The sequence below is a fragment of the Bombina bombina genome, chromosome 2 (assembly GCF_027579735.1).
Source record: "Bombina bombina isolate aBomBom1 chromosome 2, aBomBom1.pri, whole genome shotgun sequence".
In the NCBI taxonomy this organism is placed as follows: Eukaryota; Metazoa; Chordata; class Amphibia; order Anura; family Bombinatoridae; genus Bombina; species Bombina bombina.
Window position 1 is genome coordinate 1,214,532,132 of NC_069500.1, and position 25,692 is coordinate 1,214,557,823.

General features: G+C 41.2%; 1 protein-coding gene across 1 annotated transcript in view; it reads right to left on the minus strand.

The window, feature by feature from the left end:
* CEP135 (centrosomal protein 135) overlaps nt 1-25,692 on the minus strand; it is a 213,046-nt gene that overhangs the window by 29,634 nt on the left and 157,720 nt on the right. The window contains exon 23 of the mRNA XM_053703945.1: nt 5,077-5,181. Within this exon, the coding sequence (XP_053559920.1) occupies nt 5,077-5,181 (105 nt within the window). The remainder of the gene's footprint in view (nt 1-5,076; nt 5,182-25,692) is intronic.

A 25,692-nucleotide genomic window follows, 5' to 3' on the forward strand; every position in this document is an offset into this window, starting at 1 on the left:
CAGACAAATATAAGATAAGGAAGCAAGTGTGTGTACATAAAAGTGATAACATAATGAGATCTGATATTACCTGAAGCCCAACCCATTGTAATAAGCTGTGGTTTAAAAGCACAAAACCAGCTACTTCATATACACAAATAAACCTGAAAATGCAATTTCTCATAAATTTTATACTCTGCAGCTGGTATAAAAAGTAATTGAAAATACATTCATATAAAAATAATTTTACAGTGTATTATCCCTTTAACTCATGAGATTTCATTGTAAACTTCCTTACACTGAATAGGGAAATAAGATGAATATGCACGAAAGCTCGTTCCTTCCGCTGTCCCGGGACAGACATACTGATTTGTTGCTTAGAAGTCCTTTACAATGGGATGTGGCTACTGAGGAACTTTTGAGGTAAAATATCTCTCTTTTTTACATAGAGATGTTCAGGTGATATTTTCTAGTCAGCTTTTTACAGCTATGCTGCATCCCTTTCAAGTGTTTAAACATTTGGGTATTATGGCCCTTTAAATAATACTTAACACTGTGTGGGTGCAATTAACTTTTGTAATTCAATTTGAAAATACTCTGGTTATGATGGCTCTATAAGATGGTGGAAATTAGATGGACACTTAGACACAGGTGTTAAAGCGCAATATCATACTCTCCAGGGTTGCATTGACTAGCACCTGAATTTAGGCAGGCCAATGGAGACTTAATGCTTCAGCATTTTATATAGCAGTTTCCCATTAGCTAGCTCCCATATCTATTCCAGCTTATTGAATGCTTAGTATACACAAATATATAATTATATATCTGTTCTAATCACAAACTGATGCTGTGTACTTTACCTTAATATTTATTTAGGCTATCATACCTCAGAGGCCCATGTAACTACTCCTTCCATTGGCTTTAAACATTTTTCTTTTCACCCACCTCCACCCTTTTTTATACCACAATATTAAAAATTATGTTTTAACAGTTGTTTTTCTAAACCGCCTAGTAGTTAGGACAGTGAGTGCTGTATTCACATTCTTTGGAGGGAATCTCCCTTTTATTCCTTCAATGTGCTCTTAAACAATTCAACTGTGCGAAGCACCCCTCCCTATTACACTATTAAAAGATATATCAGGTTAATAAACCTCATTACTGTAACTACAATAGGGAGTGTGTCCGCTAGTGGGGCCATTGCTCTATCCTTTCCAAATAAAGCTATAAGCATTATGTCTGCTTATTTTAGCTTTTTTCTGCTGTGCATTTTAAATGAATGTATTGGGGATATTTATCCTTATACGGTTTGTTCCTCTCTCTCTACTTCAGATATCTATCTAGACTTTTATTATTAGGGATATTAACTATATCCTGAATTATCATGATTATTTTGCAATATTTAATTCTGGTGTTTGTTATAAGCATTTGTCTGCTTATTTTATCCTTTGTATGTTGTACATAGTCATACATATATTTTTTTTGGTTTCCCTAGTTTGGGTATATCGGCTCAATATTATATCTCTCTCATATTGAGGGAAATTTTGGCTTACCTTGTTATAAGAGAATATTTATGTTGTAAATCATGGTATATCTACTTATCTTAGTGCTACTTGGGTAGCATAGTGATTAAGTAAGCAGTTTTGTAACCATGAGTTACTGGTTTGATCCCCTATGGTGGGGAATAGACTATTTAACCTTTTTTCAATAGCATCTTTAAAAGGTTTAGCATTTGTATTTTTTTTCCCTCTCTGTCTTCAGTACAGATAGATTCTGGATATCGTTATAGGCACTATCCTGCTTATCTTATCTTTTTTGATTCTGTACATTTAAATGGATGTTCTTTGGGGATTGTTAACATTCAGCATGTTTTTTATCCCTATTCGTTTTACAGTAGAAATATATCTCGAAATAAACATTATGCCTGCTTATTTAAAGCTTTTCTAATTTCTTGTTAGAAGGGTTTCAGGGGTTTAAGCATTCCATGTTTTATCCCTCCTTTTCTCTGTAGGGCAATTTAAATTTTTCCCCAGATGGGGATAATTTAATAGTTTAGTCAGTAGGGTTCTTTTGCTACTGGCAGTATTATTCCTGCTGTCAGCACGAAGTCAGGAAGAGGTTGGGAGTTCAAATCCAGCTTACGACGTGGGTCTATATAGAACTGCAAAGTGTTCTTTTCAGCGCCCTTCCTATTTTGTTAGGAGCTGAAATACTTGCTTGCGTAATTTTATTTAATACGCTCCTATTCTATCTATATTTAAATATCTTGAGGTTCCTTCTTAGTACCCTTTTTTAGCATTATCTGAGATGGACAGATCACAAGAGTAGTGCTAGTACGTAGCTGTACTTCTCTATAAATGGTCGCATCCCTATCATGATTTTTAATTAAGCCTCTCTCAGAGGGTGGCCCTGGGCAACCCGACAAGAGACTTTTGTTCTGGTGGTTCGTTCCGGACTATCTTTCCCAAGGCTCATGCTTCTTGAGACCTCCATGGGAGATTGTTGTTACAGATGTCTGATCATTTTGGGATTTATTAGGATCTGCCCTCTTAATGAATATCTTAGAGTTGAGAGCCATCTTAGATGCTCTAAAAGCTTGGCCTCCATTAGCTTTGGTCTGGTTTATCAGATTCTATCGGTCTTCTTATCCTCAGTGGCGTATATTAGCCACCAGGGAGGAACTCGGTAATCATTAGCTAGGAAGGAGGTGACTGGCATTCTTCAGTGGGCAGAGTCCCTCAATTGTTTCCTCTCTGCTATCCTCATCCAGGGGTTGACAATTGGGAAGCGGATTATCTGAGCAGCCAGGATTTGTCATCCAGGGGAGTGGGCTCTTTATCCGAAGGTATCTTATTGATAACTCTCCGGTGGGGAGTTCCGGAGTTGGATCTAATGGCGTATTGTCTTAATGCCAAGCTTCCAAAGAACGATTAAGATCAAAGGATCCTTATAAAGCTCTGGCGGTTCCGTGTTACTTGGATCTAATTTTTATGTTCCCTCCGTTTGCCCTTCTTCCTCGGGTGATAGTCCGGGTCAAACAGGAGCAGACTTTGGTGATTCTATTTGCTCTAGTGTGGCCTCGCAGAACTTGGTTTGCAGACAAGGTAAAGATGGTGTTCTTTCTCCCATTTAAGTTGCCTCTGAGGAAGGACCTTCTCCTTCAGGGTCCCTTCCTTCAGCCAAATCTAGATTGTCTGAAGCTCACTGCTTGGAAATTGAACGTCTAGTCTCGTCTAGGCGGGGTCTTTCAGAAAGGTTCTTTATGACCATGCTTCAGGATGTAAACCGGTAACTTGCAGAATTTTCCAAAGGTGTGGCGTTTATACCTTTATTGATGCGAATCCAAGGTGTTCTCTTGGAGTCGGGTGAGAGTTCCGCTCATACTGTCCTTTCTTCAGGAGGACCTGAAGAATGGTTTGTCAGTCAGTACTTTGAAGAGTCAGTTTTCTGCATAAACATCTGGCAGACTTGCCTGATGTTCAATCCTTTGTTCAGGCCTTGGTCAGAATCAGGTCTGTGTTTGAACCTGTTCCACCATGGAGCCTTATTCTGATTCTTAAAGTTTGGCAACAAGCTCCGTTCAAGCCTATGCATTCTGTTGATATAATCTTGTTTTATCTTGGAAAGTTTTGTTTCTCCTCGCTTTTTCTTCTGCTTGCAGAGTTTCTGACCTTTCGACTCTGCAGTGTGATCCCCCTTACCTTATTTTTCATGAGGATAAGGTGGTCCTCCGTACTAAGTTGGGATTTCATCTTAGGTAGTGTTGGACCGGAATTTTAATCAGGAGATTGTCTTTACCTTCTTTCTGTCCTAATCTTTTTTTTTTCCATAAAGAACGCCTGTTGCATTACATGGATGTTATGCGTGCACTGAAATTCATTCTACAGGCTTCCAGAGAATTTTGGCAGTTTTCTGCCCTTTTTTGAGATTTCTATGGTAAGCGTAAGGGCCAGAAGGCCACTTCTTCTCTTTCCTTTTGGTTGAGAAGTGTTTTTCGGTTGGCTTATGAGACGGCTAGTCATCAGTCTCCTGAGAGTTTTACGGCTCATTCCACTAGGGCTGTCTTTTCTTCCTGGGCCTTTAAACATGAGGCTTTTGTGGATCAGATCTGCAAGGCGATTCAATACTTTTGTCTCAGCTGAGGCTTTTTTTCGGGGGAAAGCGGTGGTGCCTTCTGTTTTGGTACGCCTGTCTTATTCTCCCTCCCGTCCATTTTGTGTCCTCTAGTTTGGGTGTTGGTTCCCACTAGTAATTGAATGGATTTGTGGACTCTCCGTACCATTGGAAAGAAAACAAAATGTATGCTTACCTGATAAATTATTTTCTTTCCTGGCATGGAGAGTCCACGACCCGCCCTTAATCAATTTTAAGCCGGCAGTTGTCTATTTTGAAACCTCAGGCACCTCTATACCCTTGTGTCATCTTCTCTTTCCATGTTCCTTTGGCTGAATGACTAGGAGTTATGGGAGGTGGGAGTGATACTTAACAGCTCTGCTGGGGTGTTCTTTGCTTCCCCCTGGTGGCCAGGAGTTGAATTCCCACAAGTAATAGAATGGATTCATGGACTCGCCATGCCAGGAAAGAAAATAATTTATCAGGTAAGCATAAATTTTGTTTTTCATTGCAACATTTTAGACTAAAAATGTACCATCACTTTAAGCAATGATTTATTTAGTGTTTAATGTCCCTTTAATACGTTTTGTGACGCCAAATACAGCACATGATTTTATACAATAATAATAGAGAGCTATATACTTGAAAACAGAAAAAAGTTTGAAACAAAAAACTTTTCAACAGGAAACCCATCATCCTATTTACTTCCCTCTCCATCTCTCCACTCTTGAAAAACAAAATAGCAAGAGGACCAAACTGTGAAAGATAAGTCTTCAAGTGCTTTTACTCAGAATGAGAATAGTGGAAACTGAGATAGCCGTGAAAAAAAATAAAATAAAAAAAATAAACCCACAAGTCAACAGTTTGTAGTTAGCAACTGTTATTAGACAATAATAATATTTACAAAGAAATGCTATGTATGTTAACAGATTTTGTTTTATTTTGCATCTGTAGATATTAGTATAAATATGAAAAAACTATCCTTACCTCTCAAATCGCTCTGTGGTAAGTTGTCTTTTTGCAATATCATAATCTCCCTGCAGCTGTGTAAGTTTATTTCTAAGCATGGAAGCCTCTCGAGAATGGCTGTTCCTAAAAGCAATTGTTTAGGAAATTGTAAATCAACAAAAGAATATTAATAATGACTTATTCTGATATTAAAGGGATATTCCAGCCAAAATAGGAAACCACATGGGTGCATTTCTGTATTGAAAAGAAGCAATTTTGTAATATACATGCATTAGCAAAAAGGTTTCTAATAAAAGCTATAGCTGTTTCAAAAGTGCATTTAAGTATGCACCGTGCACCAGCATTTTAAACACAACACTTGCTCAGAGAGCCTAAGGTGCTTGTACCATTTCGTAATGACTCAATTTGTTAATTGCTGACATGATACAAGCCCCACTGATGATCTAAGCAGCTGCATTATTTAAAATGTGGGTGCAATGAAAACATCTAGCTAGGTTTCACATGCACAGAAAAATGTTAACACTAAAATAGTGATAACTCTTAATAGAAGCATTTTTGCTAATACATGTATATTGAAAATATGTTTCTATTCAAAAATGCAATAAATCTATGTGCAAATATATTTTGACTGGAATGTCCCTTTAAATGGGTAGGAAAGTCAAAATGAAACTTGCATGATTCAGATAGAATATAAGAAATGTTGGTAAGAATGTTTTTTTTCTCTATAAAAAACCCCACGCATGCAATTAGATACAATCAATACAAATCCAACACTAAAGGTTGGAGGAAGGTTGTCGCAAAAAATTACTGTGACCCAAAAGATATGGGAATGGTCGTGGGGGGTGCTCACTGTCCAAAAATGTCAAGTATACATAAGAGAAAGGAAGGGTGGACAGTTTCAGAGCACTCAAAGAAATGTATAGTGTGTCTATACAATAAGGTGGCAGGGGAAACCACCAACAGAGGGCAAAAAAACTTTTATAAAACTTAACATTTATTAATAAATCAATAAAACTGTGAATATGAACAGTGTATGTGTATTAAAACTTAGATTAAAAAAGTGTGTATGGAGTACCAGCATTCACAAGGAAGTACCACATATAGCTATAATTCAAACGAAAGGCCACCACACAGACCAGTACAAACCAAAATGCTCATGTGCTGCATAAAGAACCGTATCTAAAAAGGAGGATTGACCTCACAACAAATAACGCTATAAAGTGCAACAATGGAGCAAGTAAGTTCAAGTCTATGTGATAACACGCCTATAAAGCAAATAATATAAGTTATATAAACTTGGCTATATGGATAACAGAATTAGGAGCTATTAATGTGATAGCTGGTCTCCAAGTAAGCCTGATGCGCATTTCGCCATAACACGGCTTTCTTAAAGGTTAACCCGAGTTGGGAAATCCCCCCCTGCTTAAAGACTATCTCATAACCAATCATGGGTGAGTATAATTACACACCCCTATGGAGAACCTATCACAAAAAGTGCAGTATGATAGGATGCTAAGACATCACATGATTGGAAATACACGGTCAACCAGTCATAAGCTGCAACGTAATAGTCAAAACAAAGAGTGAGACAAATATTTGACTGATCGGAATAGCTCCCGCTGTAGGTGCACGCCCACATAATCCAGCGTAATTGATCATATTCAAAAAGGCATATGTCATGTCAAATAATATAGTAATATGTCAAGTAAAACAGCCCCGGTAGTAGAGTCGAACCAGTCATCAGTGTTATGTACCGATCAGGTGCAGGAGCATATTATTTCATGTTGAAAAAGTATAACTTATGCTAAAACATCAAAAAATAATCAAAATTATAAATAACAGAATTTATGCTTACCTGATAAATTACTTTCTCTTGCGGTGTATCCAGTCCACGGATTCATCCTTACTTGTGGGATATTCTCATTCCCTACAGGAAGTGGCAAAGAGAGCACACAGCAAAGCTGTCCATATAGCTCCCCCTCTGGCTCCGCCCCCCCCAGTCATTCGACCGACGGTTAGGAGAAAAAGGAGAAACCATAGGGTGCTGTGGTGACTGTAGTTTAAACAAATTTTTTTTACCCTGACTTAATTGCCAGGGCGGGCCGTGGACTGGATACACCGCAAGAAAAAGTAATTTATCAGGTAAGCATAAATTCTGTTTTCTCTTGCAAGGTGTATCCAGTCCACGGATTCATCCTTACTGTGGGATACCAATACCAAAGCTTTAGGACACGGATGAAGGGAGGGAACAAGACAGGTAACCTAAACGGAAGGCACCACTGCTTGCAAAACCTTACTCCCAGAAATAGCCTCCGAAGAAGCAAAAGTATTGAATTTGTAAAATTTGGCAAAAGTATGCAGTGAAGACCAAGTCGCTGCCTTACAAATCTGTTCAACAGAAGCCTCATTCTTGAAAGCCCATGTGGAAGCCACAGCTCTGGTGGAATGAGCTGTAATTCGTTCAGGAGGCTGCTGCCCAGCAGTCTCATAGGCCAATCGGATGATGCTTTTCAGCCAAAAGGAAAGAGAGGTAGCAGTCGCTTTCTGACCTCTCCTATTACCAGAATAGATAATAAACAAGGAGGATGTTTGTCTGAAATCCTTGGTTGCTTGTAAATAGAATTTCAAAGCACGAACCACATCAAGATTGTGTAAAAGTCGTTCCTTCTTTGAAGCTGGATTAGAACACAGGGAAGGAACAATGATTTCCTGGTTAATGTTCTTGTTAGAAACAACTTTAGGAAGAAAACCAGGTTTGGTACGCAAAACAACCTTATCTGCATGGAACACCAGATAGAGTGAATCACACTGTAAAGCAGACAATTCTGAAACTCTTCGAGCAGAAGATATAGCTACCAAAAACAAAACTTTCCAAGATAATAACTTAATATCTATGGAATGTAAAGCTTCAAACGGAACCCCTTGAAGAACTGAAAGAACTAAATTTAGACTCCATGGAGGAGCCACAGGTTTATAGACAGGCTTGATTCTGACTAAAGCCTGTGCAAACGCTTGAACATCTGGTACCTCTGCCAGACGCTTGTGTAAAAGGATAGACAGAGCAGATATCTGTCCCTTTAAGGAACTAGCTGACAAACCTTTCTCCAATCCTTCTTGGAGAAAAGACAATATCCTTGGAATCCTGATTTTACTCCACGAGTAACCCTTGGATTCACACCAACAAAGATATTTCCGCCATATCTTATGGTAAATTTTCCTGGTGACAGGTTTTCTAGCCTGGATCAGAGTATCTATGACTGATTCAGAGAACCCACGCTTGGATAGAATTAAGCGTTCAATCTCCAAGCAGTCAGTTGCAGAGAAACTAGATTTGGATGCTTGAATGGACCCTGTATTAGAAGATCCTGCCTCGTTGGCAGTGTCCATGGTGGAACAGATGACATGTCCACTAGGTCTGCATACCAAGTCCTGCGTGGCCACGCAGGCGCTATCAGAATTACCGAGGCCTTCTCCTGTTTGATTTTGGCTACCAGCCGAGGGAGAAGGGGAAACGGTGGAAATACATAGGGCAGATTGAAGGACCAAGGCGCTACTAGAGCATCTATCAATGCCGCCTTGGGGTCCCTGGACCTGGATCCGTAAAGAGGAAGTTTGGTGTTCTGACGGGACGCCATCAGATCCAACTCTGGAATGCCCCAAAGCGGAGTCAGCTGAGCAAATACCTCCGGGTGGAGTTCCCACTCCCCCGGGTGAAAAGTCTGACGACTTAGGAAATCCGCTTCCCAGTTGTCTACTCCTGGGATGTGAATTGCAGATAGGTGGCAAGAGTGATCCTCCGCCCACCTGATTATCTTGGTTACTTCCTTCATCGCTAAGGAACTCTTTTTTCCTCCCTGATGATTGATGTATGCTACAGTCATGATGTTGTCCGACTGAAATCTGATGAACTTGGCCGCCGCAAGCTGAGACCAAGCCTGGAGCGTATTGAATATCGCTCTCAGCTCCAAAATGTTTATCGGGAGAAGAGACTCTTCCCGAGACCATAGGGTGCTACTGCAATGCCCCACGGTCTTAGTACCGCTAGAAGGGACCCTAGCACCTTTGTGAAAATTCTGGGAGCGGTGGCCAACCCGAAGGGAAGGGCCACGAACTGGTAATGCTTGTCCAGAAAAGCGAACCTTAGGAACTGATGGTGATCTTTGTGGATAGGAATATGAAGGTACGCATCCTTTAGATCCACGGTAGTCATATATTCCTGGATCATCAGTAAGATTGTCCGAATAGTCTCCATCTTGAAGGATGGAACTCTGAGGAATTTGTTTAGAATTTTTCGATCCAGGATTGGTCTGAAAGTTCCTTCCTTTTTGAGAACCACAAACAGGTTTGAGTAAAAACCCAGTCCTTGTTCTGTAATTGGAACTGGACATATCACTCCCATCTTGATTAGATCTTCTACACAGCGTAAGAACGCCTCTTTCTTTGTCTGGTCTGTAGACAGACCAGAAACGTGGAACCTTCCCCTTGGAGGAGAGTCCTTGAATTCTAGAAGATATCCCTGAGCAACTATCTCTAATGCCCAGGGATCGGGAACATCTCTTGCCCAAGCCTGAGCAAAGAGAGAGAGTCTGCCCCCTACCAGATCCGGTCCCGGATCGGGGGCTACCCCTTCATGCTGTCTTAGTAGCAGCTGCAGGCTTCTTGGCCTGTTTACCCTTGTGATCTTTGTGGATAGGAATATGAAGGTACGCATCCTTTAGATCCACGGTAGTCATATATTCCTGGATCATCAGTAAGATTGTCCGAATGGTCTCCATCTTGAAGGATGGAACTCTGAGGAATTTGTTTAGAATTTTTCGATCCAGGATTGGTCTGAAAGTTCCTTCCTTTTTGGGAACCACAAACAGGTTTGAGTAAAAACCCAGTCCTTGTACTGTAATTGGAACTGGACATATCACTCCCATCTTGATTAGATCTTCTACACAGCGTAAGAACGCCTCTTTCTTTGTCTGGTCTGTAGACAGACCAGAAACGTGGAACCTTCCCCTTGGAGGAGAGTCCTTGAATTCTAGAAGATATCCCTGAGCAACTATCTCTAATGCCCAGGGATCGGGAACATCTCTTGCCCAAGCCTGAGCAAAGAGAGAGAGTCTTCCCCCTACCAGATCCGGTCCCGGATCGGGGGCTACCCCTTCATGCTGTCTTAGTAGCAGCTGCAGGCTTCTTGGCCTGTTTACCCTTGTGATCTTTGTGGATAGGAATATGAAGGTACGCATCCTTTAGATCCACAGTAGTCATATATTCCTGGATCATCAGTAAGATTGTCCGAATGGTCTCCATCTTGAAGGATGGAACTCTGAGGAATTTGTTTAGAATTTTTCGATCCAGGATTGGTCTGAAAGTTCCTTCCTTTTTGGGAACCACAAACAGGTTTGAGTAAAAACCCAGTCCTTGTTCTGTAATTGGAACTGGACATATCACTCCCATCTTGATTAGATCTTCTACACAGCGTAAGAACGCCTCTTTCTTTGTCTGGTCTGTAGACAGACCAGAAACGTGGAACCTTCCCCTTGGAGGAGAGTCCTTGAATTCTAGAAGATATCCCTGAGCAACTATCTCTAATGCCCAGGGATCGGGAACATCTCTTGCCCAAGCCTGAGCAAAGAGAGAGAGTCTTCCCCCTACCAGATCCGGTCCCGGATCGGGGGCTACCCCTTCATGCTGTCTTAGTAGCAGCTGCAGGCTTCTTGGCCTGTTTACCCTTGTTCCAGCCCTGCAAAGGCTTCCAGGTTGCCTTGGGCTGTGGAGAGTTACCCTCTTGCTTTGTGGTCGCAGAGGTTGAAGCAGGACCGCTCCTGAAGTTGCGAAAGGAACAAAAATTAGCCTTGTTTTTACCCTTAAAAGGCCTATCTTGCGGGAGGGCATGGCCCTTTCCCCTCAATTTGGGCCCGAAAAGGGTCTTTCCCTTGAAAGGGATATTCAGTAACTTATTTTTAGACGACACATCAGCCAACCATGATTTAAGCCAGAGCGCTCTGCTCGCCATGATGGCAAAACCAGAATTTTTCGCCGCTAACTTAGCTAATTGTAAAGCGGCATCTGTTATAAAAGAATTAGCCAGCTTTAGAGCCTTAATTCTATCCATAATTTCGTCATAAGAGGTCTCAGTCTGGAGCGACTCCTCCAGCGCCTCAAACCAGAAAGCCGCTGCAGTAGTCACAGGAATAATGCAGGCAATAGGTTGGAGAAGGAAACCTTGTTGAACAAATATTTTCTTTAGTAAACCTTCTAATTTTTTATCCATAGGATCTTTGAAAGCACAACTGTCTTCAATTGGTATGGTTGTGCGCTTGGCTAGAGTTGAAACTGCCCCCTCTACCTTAGGGATCGTCTTCCATGCGTCCCGCCTGGGATCAGTTATGGGGAACATTTTCTTAAAGATAGGGGGGGGGGACGACAAAGGGTACACCTGGTCTCTCCCACTCCCTATCCACAATATCCGCCACCCTCTTCGGGATCGGAAACGCATCAGTGTATACAGGGACTTCTAGGAATTTGTCCATTTTACACAATTTCTCTGGGACCACCATGGGGTCGCAATCATCCAGCGTAGCTAATACCTCCTTAAGCAGCACGCGGAGGTGTTCCAGCTTAAATTTAAACGCTAAGGAATCTGATTCTGCCCGCTGAGAAACCTTTCCTGTATCAGAAATTTCTCCTTCGGACAGCACATCCCTCACCGTCACTTACAAGTGTTGTGAGGGTACAACAGATAAACCCTCCAAAGCTTCTGATTGCTCATACTCTGTTCTTAAAACCGAGCTATCACGCTTTTTAGGAAAAACTGGCAGTTTGGATAAAAATGCCGCAAGGGAATTATCAATGACTGCTGCTAATTGTTGTAATGTAATAGGGGCCAATGCGCTAGAGGTACTAGGCATCGCTTGCGCGGGCGTAACTGGTGTCGACACATGGGGAGAGGAAGGTGGGCTATCCTCGTTATCTTCTGTTAAAGAATCATCTTGGGCCACATTTTTAAGTGAAACAACGTTATCTTTAAAATGCATAGATACATTAGCACACTTAAAACACAAATGTAAAGGGGGTTCCACCATGGCTACTAAACACATAGAGCAACGTCTATCTGTAGGCTCAGACATGTTAAACAGACTTAGACAGCACTCAAATACTGAAAAATACAATTTGAGAAAAAACGGTAATGTGCCTTTAAATAATAAAAAGCGCACACTTTTTTACTAAATCTTGAAAAATGATCCAATCTTTCTGAAATTTTTACCACCCGATCTTAATGCTTTGGAATGATTGCACAGCAAATATCAAGCCAATTAACCCCTTAATGCCCGAACCGAAGCAACCTAAAGCTGACAACCGGTTAGCAAACTACAGCACCATGCCACAGCAATCTGCTGTGGCCCTACCTTGCCCCTGGGGATTAGTTTGATGAGAAATAAGCCTCTATGAAGTCTTCAAGTAGTCTTAGGACCCTCCACGTGAAGCTGCATGAAGCTGTCTGCAAAATGAACTGCGTAACTGAGGAGCGAAATTTAGGCCCCCTCCCTCTCCATTCCGGAGTTATGGGGCCTTCAAAACCCTAAATAGGTGTCTACTATTCTGCCATGTGGAATAAAACCCCAAAAATTATAAAAACTTGTATAGAGATTATATTTTCACTATAAAATAATCGATTGCCCTTTAATAGTGTCCACCAGTCTTTGAGCCCTGTTAATTAAGCCTTCCTTCTATACTGAGTCTCAGAATGTGGCTTACCTTCCCCACATGGGGATTCTTGTCAGTCTTCTAGCATTACTAAGTCTTGACTAGAAAAATATGACTGAACATATCTTATAGCAGTTAAGCCTGCAAACTGTTCCCCCCAACTGAAGTTTTCCTGTACTCCTCAGTCCTATGTGGGGACAGCAGTGGATTTTAGTTACAACATGCTAAAATCATTTTCCTCTCAGCAGAATTCTTCATCACTTTCTGCTAGAGAGTAAATAGTACAAAGCGGCACTATTTAAAAATAAACTTTTGATTGAAGATATAAAAACTACAAATCTAACACCACATTCACTTTACCCTCCCGTGGAGATGCTACTTGTTAGAGCGGCAAAGAGAATGACTGGGGGGCGGAGCCAGAGGGGGAGCTATATGGACAGCTTTGCTGTGTGCTCTCTTTGCCACTTCCTGTAGGCAATGAGAATATCCCACAAGTAAGGATGAATCCGTGGACTGGATACACCTTGCAAGAGAAATATAGTTTAGGCCAATCATCCACAATATGTCTAGAATATTAAAAGAAACATAATTTATGTAAGAACTTACCTGATAAATTCATTTCTTTCATATTAGCAAGAGTCCATGAGCTAGTGACGTATGGGATATACATTCCTACCAGGAGGGGCAAAGTTTCCCAAACCTTAAAATGCCTATAAATACACCCCTCACCACACCCACAATTCAGTTTAACGAATAGCCAAGAAGTGGGGTGATAAGAAAAAAGTGCGAAAGCATATAAAATAAGGAATTGGAATAATTGTGCTTTATACAAAAAAATCATAACCACCACAAAAAAGGGCGGGCCTCATGGACTCTTGCTAATATGAAAGAAATGAATTTATCAGGTAAGTTCTTACATAAATTATGTTTTCTTTCATGTAATTAGCAAGAGTCCATGAGCTAGTGACGTATGGGATAATGACTACCCAAGATGTGGATCTTTCCACACAAGAGTCACTAGAGAGGGAGGGATAAAATAAAGACAGCCAATTCCTGCTGAAAATAATCCACACCCAAAAACAGAATTTATGTTTACCTGATAAATTACTTTCTCCAACGGTGTGTCCGGTCCACGGCGTCATCCTTACTTGTGGGATATTCTCTTCCCCAACAGGAAATGGCAAAGAGCCCAGCAAAGCTGGTCACATGATCCCTCCTAGGCTCCGCCTACCCCAGTCATTCGACCGACGTTAAGGAGGAATATTAGCATAGGAGAAACCATATGGTACCGTGGTGACTGTAGTTAAAGAAAAAAAAATTATCAGACCTGATTAAAAAAACCAGGGCGGGCCGTGGACCGGACACACCGTTGGAGAAAGTAATTTATCAGGTAAACATAAATTCTGTTTTCTCCAACATAGGTGTGTCCAGTCCACGGCGTCATCCTTACTTGTGGGAACCAATACCAAAGCTTTAGGACACGGATGAAGGGAGGGAGCAAATCAGGTCACCTAAATGGAAGGCACCACGGCTTGCAAAACCTTTCTCCCAAAAATAGCCTCAGAAGAAGCAAAAGTATCAAACTTGTAAAATTTGGTAAAAGTGTGCAGTGAAGACCAAGTCGCTGCCCTACATATCTGATCAACAGAAGCCTCGTTCTTGAAGGCCCATGTGGAAGCCACAGCCCTAGTGGAATGAGCTGTGATTCTTTCGGGAGGCTGCCGTCCGGCAGTCTCGTAAGCCAATCTGATGATGCTTTTAATCCAAAAAGAGAGAGAGGTAGAAGTTGCTTTTTGACCTCTCCTTTTACCGGAATAAACAACAAACAAGGAAGATGTTTGTCTAAAATCCTTTGTAGCATCTAAATAGAATTTTAGAGCGCGAACAACATCCAAATTGTGCAACAAACGTTCCTTCTTTGAAACTGGTTTCGGACACAGAGAAGGTACGATAATCTCCTGGTTAATGTTTTTGTTAGAAACAACTTTTGGAAGAAAACCAGGTTTAGTACGTAAAACCACCTTATCTGCATGGAACACCAGATAAGGAGGAGAACACTGCAGAGCAGATAATTCTGAAACTCTTCTAGCAGAAGAAATCGCAACTAAAAACAAAACTTTCCAAGATAATAACTTAATATCAACGGAATGTAAGGGTTCAAACGGAACCCCCTGAAGAACTGAAAGAACTAAATTGAGACTCCAAGGAGGAGTCAAAGGTTTGTAAACAGGCTTAATTCTAACCAGAGCCTGAACAAAGGCTTGAACATCTGGCACAGCTGCCAGCTTTTTGTGAAGTAACACAGACAAGGCAGAAATCTGTCCCTTCAGGGAACTTGCAGATAATCCTTTTTCCAATCCTTCTTGAAGGAAGGATAGAATCTTAGGAATCTTAACCTTATCCCAAGGGAATCCTTTAGATTCACACCAACAGATATATCTTTTCCAAATTTTGTGGTAAATCTTTCTAGTTACAGGCTTTCTGGCCTGAACCAGAGTATCGATAACAGAATCTGAGAACCCTCGCTTCGATAAGATCAAGCGTTCAATCTCCAAGCAGTCAGCTGGAGTGAAACCAGATTCGGATGTTCGAACGGACCCTGAACAAGAAGGTCTCGTCTCAAAGGTAGCTTCCAAGGTGGAGCCGATGACATATTCACCAGATCTGCATACCAAGTCCTGCGTGGCCACGCAGGAGCTATCAAGATCACCGACGCCCTCTCCTGATTGATCCTGGCTACCAGCCTGGGGATGAGAGGAAACGGCGGGAACACATAAGCTAGTTTGAAGGTCCAAGGTGCTACTAGTGCATCCACTAGAGCCGCCTTGGGATCCCTGGATCTGGACCCGTAGCAAGGAACTTTGAAGTTCTGACGAGAGGCCATCAGATCCATGTCTGGAATGCCCCACAGCTGAGTGACTTGGGCAAAGATTTCCGGATGGAGTTCCCACTCCCCCGGATGCAATGTCTGACGACTCAGAAAATCCGCTTCCCAATTTTCCACTCCTGGGATGTGTATAGCAGACAGGTGGCAGGAGTGAGACTCCGCCCATAGAATGATTTTGGTCACTTCTTCCATCGCCAGGGAACTCCTTGTTCCCCCCTGATGGTTGATGTACGCAACAGTTGTCATGTTGTCTGATTGAAACCGTATGAACTTGGCCCTCGCTAGCTGAGGCCAAGCCTTGAGAGCATTGAATATCGCTCTCAGTTCCAGAATATTTATCGGTAGAAGAGATTCTTCCCGAGACCAAAGACCCTGAGCTTTCAGGGATCCCCAGACCGCGCCCCAGCCCATCAGACTGGCGTCGGTCGTGACAATGACCCACTCTGGTCTGCGGAATGTCATCCCTCGTGACAGGTTGTCCAGGGACAGCCACCAACGGAGTGAGTCTCTGGTCTTCTGATTTACTTGTATCTTCGGAGACAAGTCTGTATAGTCCCCATTCCACTGACTGAGCATGCACAGTTGTAATGGTCTTAGATGAATGCGTGCAAAAGGAACTATGTCCATTGCCGCTACCATCAACCCGATCACTTCCATGCACTGAGCTATGGAAGGAAGAGGAACGGAATGAAGTATCCGACAAGAGTCTAGAAGCTTTGTCTTTCTGGCCTCTGTCAGAAAAATCCTCATTTCTAAGGAGTCTATTATTGTTCCCAAGAAGGGAACCCTTGTTGACGGAGATAGAGAACTCTTTTCCACGTTCACTTTCCATCCGTGAGATCTGAGAAAGGCCAGGACTATGTCCATGTGAGCCTTTGCTTGAGGAAGGGACGACGCTTGAATCAGAATGTTGTCCAAGTAAGGTACTACAGCAATGCCCCTTGGTCTTAGCACAGCTAGAAGGGACCCTAGTACCTTTGTGAAAATCCTTGGAGCAGTGGCTAATCCGAAAGGAAGCGCCACGAACTGGTAATGCTTGTCCAGGAATGCGAACCTTAGGAACCGATGATGTTCCTTGTGGATAGGAATATGTAGATACGCATCCTTTAAATCCACCGTGGTCATGAATTGACCTTCCTGGATGGAAGGAAGAATAGTTCGAATGGTTTCCATCTTGAACGATGGAACCTTGAGAAACTTGTTTAAGATCTTGAGATCTAAGATTGGTCTGAACGTTCCCTCTTTTTTGGGAACTATGAACAGATTGGAGTAGAACCCCATCCCTTGTTCTCTTAATGGAACAGGATGAATCACTCCCATTTTTAACAGGTCTTCTACACAATGTAAGAATGCCTGTCTTTTTAAGTGGTCTGAAGACAACTGAGACCTGTGGAACCTCCCCCTTGGGGGAAGCCCCTTGAATTCCAGAAGATAACCTTGGGAGACTATTTCTAGTGCCCAAGGATCCAGAACATCTCTTGCCCAAGCCTGAGCGAAGAGAGAGAGTCTGCCCCCCACCAGATCCGGTCCCGGGTCGGGGGCCAACATTTCATGCTGTCTTGGTAGCAGTGGCAGGTTTCTTGGCCTGTTTTCCCTTGTTCCAGCCTTGCATTGGTCTCCAAGCTGGCTTGGCTTGAGAAGTATTACCCTCTTGCTTAGAGGACGTAGCACTTTGGGCTGGTCCGTTTCTACGAAAGGGACGAAAATTAGGTTTATTTTTCGTCTTGAAAGGCCGATCCTGAGGAAGGGCGTGGCCCTTACCCCCAGTGATATCAGAGATAATCTCTTTCAAGTCAGGGCCAAACAGCGTTTTCCCCTTGAAAGGAATGTTAAGTAGCTTGTTCTTGGACGACGCATCAGCCGACCAAGATTTCAACCAAAGCGCTCTGCGCGCCACAATAGCAAACCCAGAATTCTTAGCCGCTAATCTAGCCAATTGCAAAGTGGCGTCTAGGGTAAAAGAATTAGCCAATTTGAGAGCATTGATTCTGTCCATAATCTCCTCATAAGGAGGAGAATCACTATCGACCGCCTTTATCAGCTCATCGAACCAGAAACATGCGGCTGTAGCGACAGGGACAACGCATGAAATTGGTTGTAGAAGGTAACCCTGCTGAACAAACATCTTTTTAAGCAAACCTTCTAATTTTTTATCCATAGGATCTTTGAAAGCACAACTATCCTCTATGGGTATAGTGGTGCGTTTGTTTAAAGTGGAAACCGCTCCCTCGACCTTGGGGACTGTCTGCCATAAGTCCTTTCTGGGGTCGACCATAGGAAACAATTTTTTAAATATGGGGGGAGGGACGAAAGGAATACCGGGCCTTTCCCATTCTTTATTAACAATGTCCGCCACCCGCTTGGGTATAGGAAAAGCTTCTGGGAGCCCCGGCACCTCTAGGAACTTGTCCATTTTACATAGTTTCTCTGGGATGACCAACTTGTCACAATCATCCAGAGTGGATAATACCTCCTTAAGCAGAATGCGGAGATGTTCCAACTTAAATTTAAATGTAATCACATCAGGTTCAGCTTGTTGAGAAATGTTCCCTGAATCAGTAATTTCTCCCTCAGACAAAACCTCCCTGGCCCCATCAGACTGGGTTAGGGGCCCTTCAGAAACATTATTATTAGCGTCGTCATGCTCTTCAGTATCTAAAACAGAGCAGTCGCGCTTACGCTGATAAGTGTTCATTTTGGCTAAAATGTTTTTGACAGAATTGTCCATTACAGCCGTTAATTGTTGCATAGTAAGGAGTATTGGCGCGCTAGATGTACTAGGGGCCTCCTGAGTGGGCAAGACTCGTGTAGACGAAGGAGGGAATGATGCAGTACCATGCTTACTCCCCTCACTTGAGGAATCATCTTGGGCATCATTGTCATTGTCACATAAATCACATTTATTTAAATGAATAGGAATTCTGGCTTCCCCACATTCAGAACACAGTCTATCTGGTAGTTCAGACATGTTAAACAGGCATAAACTTGATAACAAAGTACAAAAAACGTTTTAAAATAAAACCGTTACTGTCACTTTAAATTTTAAACTGAACACACTTTATTACTGCAATTGCGAAAAAACATGAAGGAATTGTTCAAAATTCACCAAATTTTCACCACAGTGTCTTAAAGCCTTAAAAGTATTGCACACCAAATTTGGAAGCTTTAACCCTTAAAATAACGGAACCGGAGCCGTTTTGAACTTTAACCCCTTTACAGTCCCTGGTATCTGCTTTGCTGAGACCCAACCAAGCCCAAAGGGGAATACGATACCAAATGACGCCTTCAGAAAGTCTTTTCTAAGTATCAGAGCTCCTCTCACATGCGACTGCATGCCATGCCTCTCAAAAACAAGTGCGCAACACCGGCGCGAAAATGAGACTCTGCCTATGCTTTGGGAAAGCCCCTAAAGAATAAGGAGTCTAAAACAGTGCCTGCCGATATTATTATATCAAAATACCCAAATAAAATGATTCCTCAAGGCTAAATATGTGTTAATAATGAATCGATTTAGCCCAGAAAAAGTCTACAGTCTTAATAAGCCCATGTGAAGCCCTTATTTACAATCGTAATAAACATGGCTTACCGGATCCCATAGGGAAAATGACAGCTTCCAGCATTACATCGTCTTGTTAGAATGTGTCATACCTCAAGCAGCAAGAGACTGCACACTGTTCCCCCAACTGAAGTTAATTGCTCTCAACAGTCCTGTGTGGAACAGCCATGGATTTTAGTGACGGTTGCTAAAATCATTTTCCTCATACAAACAGAAATCTTCATCTCTTTTCTGTTTCTGAGTAAATAGTACATACCAGCACTATTTCAAAATAACAAACTCTTGATTGAATAATAAAAACTACAGTTAAACACTAAAAAACTCTAAGCCATCTCCGTGGAGATGTTGCCTGTACAACGGCAAAGAGAATGACTGGGGTAGGCGGAGCCTAGGAGGGATCATGTGACCAGCTTTGCTGGGCTCTTTGCCATTTCCTGTTGGGGAAGAGAATATCCCACAAGTAAGGATGACGCCGTGGACCGGACACACCTATGTTGGAGAAATAAAGTTTAATGAAAAACATAAGCAGAAGATTCAAACTGAAACCGCTGCCTGAAGTACTTTTCTACCAAAAACTGCTTCAGAAGAAGAAAATACAACAAAATGGTAGAATTTGGTAAAAGTATGCAAAGAGGACCAAGTTGCCGCTTTGCAAATCTGATCAACCGAAGCTTCATTCCTAAACGCCCAGGAAGTAGAAACTGACCTAGTAGAATGAGCTGTAATCCTATGAGGCGGAGTCTTACCCGACTCAACATAGGCAAGATGAATTAAAGATTTCAACCAAGATGCCAAAGAAATGGCAGAAGTTTTCTGGCCTTTCTAAAACCGGAAAAGATAACAAATAAACTAGAAGAAGTCTTTCGGAAAGACTTAGTAGCTTCAACATAATATTTCAAAGCTCTAATAACATCCAAAGAATGCAACGATTTCTCCTTAGAATTCTTAGGATTAGGACATAATGAAGGAACCACAATGTCTCTACTAATGTTGTTGGAATTCACAACTTAGGTAAAAATTCAAAAGAAGTTCGCAACACCGCCTTATCCTGATGAAAAATCAGAAAAGGAGACTCACAAGAAAGAGCAGATAATTCAGAAACTCTTCTGGCAGAAGAGATGGCCAAAAGGAACAAAACTTTCCAAGAAAGTAATTTAATATCCAATGAATGCATAGGTTCAAATGGAGGAGCTTGAAGAGCCCCCAGAACCAAATTCAAACTCCAAGGAGTAGAAATTGACTTAATGACAGGCTTTATACGAACCAAAGCTTGTACAAAACAATGAATATCAGGAAGAATAGCAATCTTTCTGTGAAAAAGAACAGAAAAAGCAGAGATTTGACCTTTCAAGGAACTTGCGGACAAACCCTTATCTAAACCATCCTGAAGAAACTGTAATATTCTCGGTATTCTAAAAGAATGCCAAAAAAAAAATGATGAGAAAGACACCAAGAAATATAAGTCTTCCAGACTCTATAATATATCTCTCTGGATACAGATTTACGAGCCTGTAACATAGTATTAATCACAGAGTCAGAGAAACCTCTTTGACCAAGAATCAAGCGTTCAATCTCCATACCTTTAAATTTAAGGATTTCAGATCCTGATGGAAAAAAGGACCTTGAGACAAAAGGTCTGGTCTTAACGGAAGAGTCCACGGTCGGCAAGAGGCCATCCGGACAAGATCCGCATACCAAAACCTGTGAGGCCATGCCGGAGCTACCAGCAGAACAAACGAGCATTCCTTCAGAATCTTGGAGATTACTCTTGGAAGAAGAACTAGAGGCGGAAAGATATAGGCAGGATGATACTTCCAAGGAAGTGATAATGCATCCACTGCCTCCGCCTGAGGATCCCGGGATCTGGACAGATACCTGGGAAGTTTCTTGTTTAGATGAGAAGCCATCAGAACTATTTCTGGAAGTTCCCACATTTGAACAATCTGAAGAAATACCTCTGGGTGAAGAGACCATTCGCCCGGATGCAACGTTTGGCGACTGAGATAATCCGCTTTCCAATTGTCCATACCTGGGATATGAACCGCAGAGATTAGACAGGAGCTGGATTCCGCCCAAACCAAAATTCGAGATACTTCTTTCATAGCCAGAGGACTGTGAGTCCCTCCTTGATGATTGATGTATGCCACAGTTGTGACATTGTCTATCTGAAAACAAATTAACAACTCTCTCTTCAGAAGAGGCCAAGACTGAAGAGCTCTGAAAATTGCACGGAGTTCCAAAATATTAATCGGAAATCTCACCTCCTGAGATTCCCAAACCCCTTGTGCCGTCAGATACCCCCACACAGCTCCCCAACCTGTAAGACTTGCATCTGTTGAGATTATAGTCCAGGTCGGAAGAACAAAGAAGCCCCCTGAACTAAACGATGGTGATCTGTCCACCATGTCAGAGAGTGTCGTAAAATCGGTTTAAAGATATTAATTGAGATATCTTTGAGTAATCCCTGCACCATTGGTTCAGCATACAGAGCTGAAGAGGTTGCATGTGAAAACGAGCAAAGGAGATCGCATCTGATGCGGCAGTACTAAGACCCAACATTTCCATGCATAAGGCTACCAAAGGGAATGATTGTGACTGAAGGTTTTGACAAGCTGATATCAATGTTAAACTTCTCTTGTCTGACAAGGACAGAGTCATAGACACTGAATTTATCTAGAAACCTAAAAAAGGTTACCCTTGTCTGAGGAATCAATGAACTGATTGGTAAATTGATCCTCCAACCATGAACTTGAAGAAACAACACAAGTCGATTCGTATGAGATTCTTCGAAAATGAGAAGACTGAGCAAGTACCAAGATATCGTCCAAATAAGGAAATACCAAAACCCTATTCTCTGATTACAGAAAGAAGGGCACCGAGAACCTTTGAAAAAAATTCTTGGAACTGAGGCTAGGCCAAACGGTAGAGCCACAAAACTGGTAATGCTTGTCTAAAAAGAGAATCTCAGACACTAAAAGTGATCTGAATGAATCGGAATATGCAGATACACATCCTGTAAATCTATTGTAGACATATAATGCCCTTGCTAAACAAAAGGCAGGATAGTCCTACAGTAACCATCTTGAATGTTGGTATCCTAACATAACGATTCAATAATGATAGATCCGGAACTGGTCTGAAAGAATTGACCTTCTTTGGTACAATGAAGAGATAAAATAAAACCCCAGCCCCTGTTCCAGAACTGGAACTGGCATAAATACTCCAGCCAACTCTAGATCTGAAACACATTTCAGAAATGCTGAGCCTTTGCTGTGTTAACTGGGACACGGGAAAGAAAAGAATCTCTTAGCAGGAGGCCTTAACTTGAAGCCAATTCTGTACCTTTCTGAAACAATGTTTCTGAAACCAGAGATTAAGAACGGAATTGATCCAAATTTCTTTGAAGAAAACGTAATCTGCCCCATACCAGCTGAGCTGGAATAAGGGCCGCACCTTCATAGGTACTTAGGAGCTGGCTATAGGTTTCTATAAGGCTTGGATATATTCCAAACTGGAAATAGTTTCCAAACTGATACCGCTCCTGAGGATGAAGGATCAGGCTTTTGTTCCTTGTTGTGAGGAAAGGAACGAAAATGATTATTTACCCTGGAAAGAAAGGGAAAGCAAAGTTGACTTAGAAGACATGTCAGCATTCCAAGTTTAATCCATAAAGCTTTTCTAGCTAAAATAGCTAGAGACATATACCTGACATCAACTCTAATGATATCAAAAGATGGTATCACCAATAAAATTATTAGCATGTTATAGAATAATAATAATGCTATAAAATTATGATCTGTTACTTGTTGCGCTAAAGCTTCTAACCAAAAAGTTGAAGCTGCAGCAACTTTCGCTAAAAATATAGCAGGTCTAAGAAGATTACCTGAACATAAGTAAGCTTTTCTTAGAAAGGATTCAATTTTCCTATCTAAAGGATCCTTAAATGAAGTACTATCTGCCGTAGGAATAGTAGTACATTAGCAGGAGTAGAGACAGCCCCATAACCTTAGGGATTTTTGTCCCAAAAAACTCTATCTGTCAGATGGCACAGGATATAATTTGCTTAAACGTCTAGAAGGAGTAAATAAATTACCCAAATTATTCCATTCCCTGGAAATTACTTCAGAAATAGCATCAGGGAGATAAAATACTTCTGGAATAACTACAGGAGATTTAAAAACCTTATTTAAACGTTTACATTTAGTATCAAGAGGACCAGAATCCTCTATTTCTAATGCAAATAACACTTCTTTAAGTAAAGAACGAATAAATTCCATCTTGAACAAATACAAAGATTTATCAGCATCAACCTCTGAGACAGAAACCTCTGAACCAGAAGAACCATTATCAGTATCAGAATGATGATGTTCATTTAAAAATTCATCTGAAAAAAGAGAAGTTTTAAAAAAGACTTTTATGTATACGAGAAGGAGAAATAACAGACATAGCCTTCTTAATGGATTTAAAAAATAAAATCTCTTATGTTATCAGGAACACTCTGAAAATTAGATGTTGACGGAACAGCAACAGGTAATGTAACAGTACTAAAGGAAATTTTATCTGCATTAATAAGTTTGACATGACATGCAATACAAATAACAGCTGGAGAAACAGATACCAAAAGTTTATAGCAGATACACTTAGCTTGGTAGCTCCAGCACTGTGCAGTGATTTTCCTGAAGTATCTTCTGACTCAGTTGCAACGTGGAACATCTTGCAATATGTAAAAGAAAAAAACAACATATAAAGCAAAATTGATCAAATTCCTTAAATGACAGTTTCAGGAATGGGAAAAAAATGCCAGTGAACAAGCTTCTAGCAACCAGAAGCAATAAATAATGAGACTTAAATAATGTGGAGACAAAAATGACGCCCATATTTTTTAGCGCCAAAAAAGACGCCCACATTATTTGGCGCCTAAATGCTTTTGGCGCCAAAAATGACGCCACATCCGGAACGCCGACATCTTTGACGCAAAAAAAACGTCAAAAAATGACGCAACTTCCGGCGACACGTATGACGCCGGAAACAGAAAAAAAATTTTGCGCCAAAAAAGTCTGCGCCAAGAATGACGCAATAAAATGAAGCATTTTCTGCCCCCTCGAGCCTAACAGCCCACAGGGAAAAAAGTCAAATTTTTTAAGGTAAGAAAAAATGATTGAAACAAATGAATTTATCCCAAATATGAAACTGACTGTCTGAAAAATAAGGAATGTTGAACATTCTGATTCAAGGCAAATAAATGTTTGAATACATATATTTAGAACTTTATAAACAAAGTGCCCAACCATAGCTTAGAGTGTCACAGAAAATAAGATTTACTTACCCCAGGACACTCATCTACATGTAGTAGAAAGCCAAACCAGTACTGAAACGAGAATCAGCAGAGGTAATGGTATATATAAGAGTATATCGTCGATCTGAAAAGGGAGGTAAGAGATGAATCTCTACGACCGATAACAGAGAACCTATGAAATAGACCCCGTAGAAGGAGATCACTGCATTCAAATAGGCAATACTCTCCTCACATCCCTCTGACATTCACTGCACGCTGAGAGGAAAACCGGGCTCCAACTTGCTGCGGAGCGCATATCAACGTAGAATCTAGCACAAACTTACTTCACCACCTCCATCGGAGGCAAAGTTTGTAAAACTGAATTGTGGGTGTGGTGAGGGGTGTATTTATAGGCATTTTAAGGTTTGGGAAACTTTGCCCCTCCTGGTAGGAATGTATATCCCATACGTCACTAGCTCATGGACTCTTGCTAATTACATGAAAGAAAAAACATTTGTTGCCATAATATCCAAGTATCCCAAACTAAGTGTGAACTAAAGATTCACGCCATACGTTTGATCTATCACATGAAAGTAATTGATCATAACTTATATAGAAAAGGTATATGCTATGTAAAAGATCCAATATAACGCATATATATATATATATATCCGTTTTCAAACTAATTTATAGTCAGATCTATCTGAAATAGCTATAGCGTATAGACTCCAAACTGGTACATTATTAGTACGGAGAGGTTTAGAGAAATATGCCAGAATTTCTGTCAGAGGTAAGTGACGTTTGGGCAGAATGTTAATAGGATAAGGAATGTCATACACGTGAATGGACCCAAATTTAACAATTAATAAGGTACACAATATTAGATGTATGTTTACATGGATAACCATCTTAGTAGTGTAACTAGTGGATAAATAATAACACCATTGGGAAACAGGTCTCATAGCTATTTCCCCTGCCATCTTATTGTATAGACACACTATACATTTCTTTGAGTGCTCTGAAACTGTCCACCCTTCCTTTCTCTTATGCATACATGACTCAGATAGAGCATGTTATTTTAAGACACAAATTTACTTCCATTTTCAAATGTGCTTCATTCTCTTGCTAAGCTCTGTTGAAAAAGAAAACGTACAATAGTGGGAGCTAGTTTCTGATTGGTGCCTGGACACTTTTGTCTCTTGTGATTGACTAACTAGATGT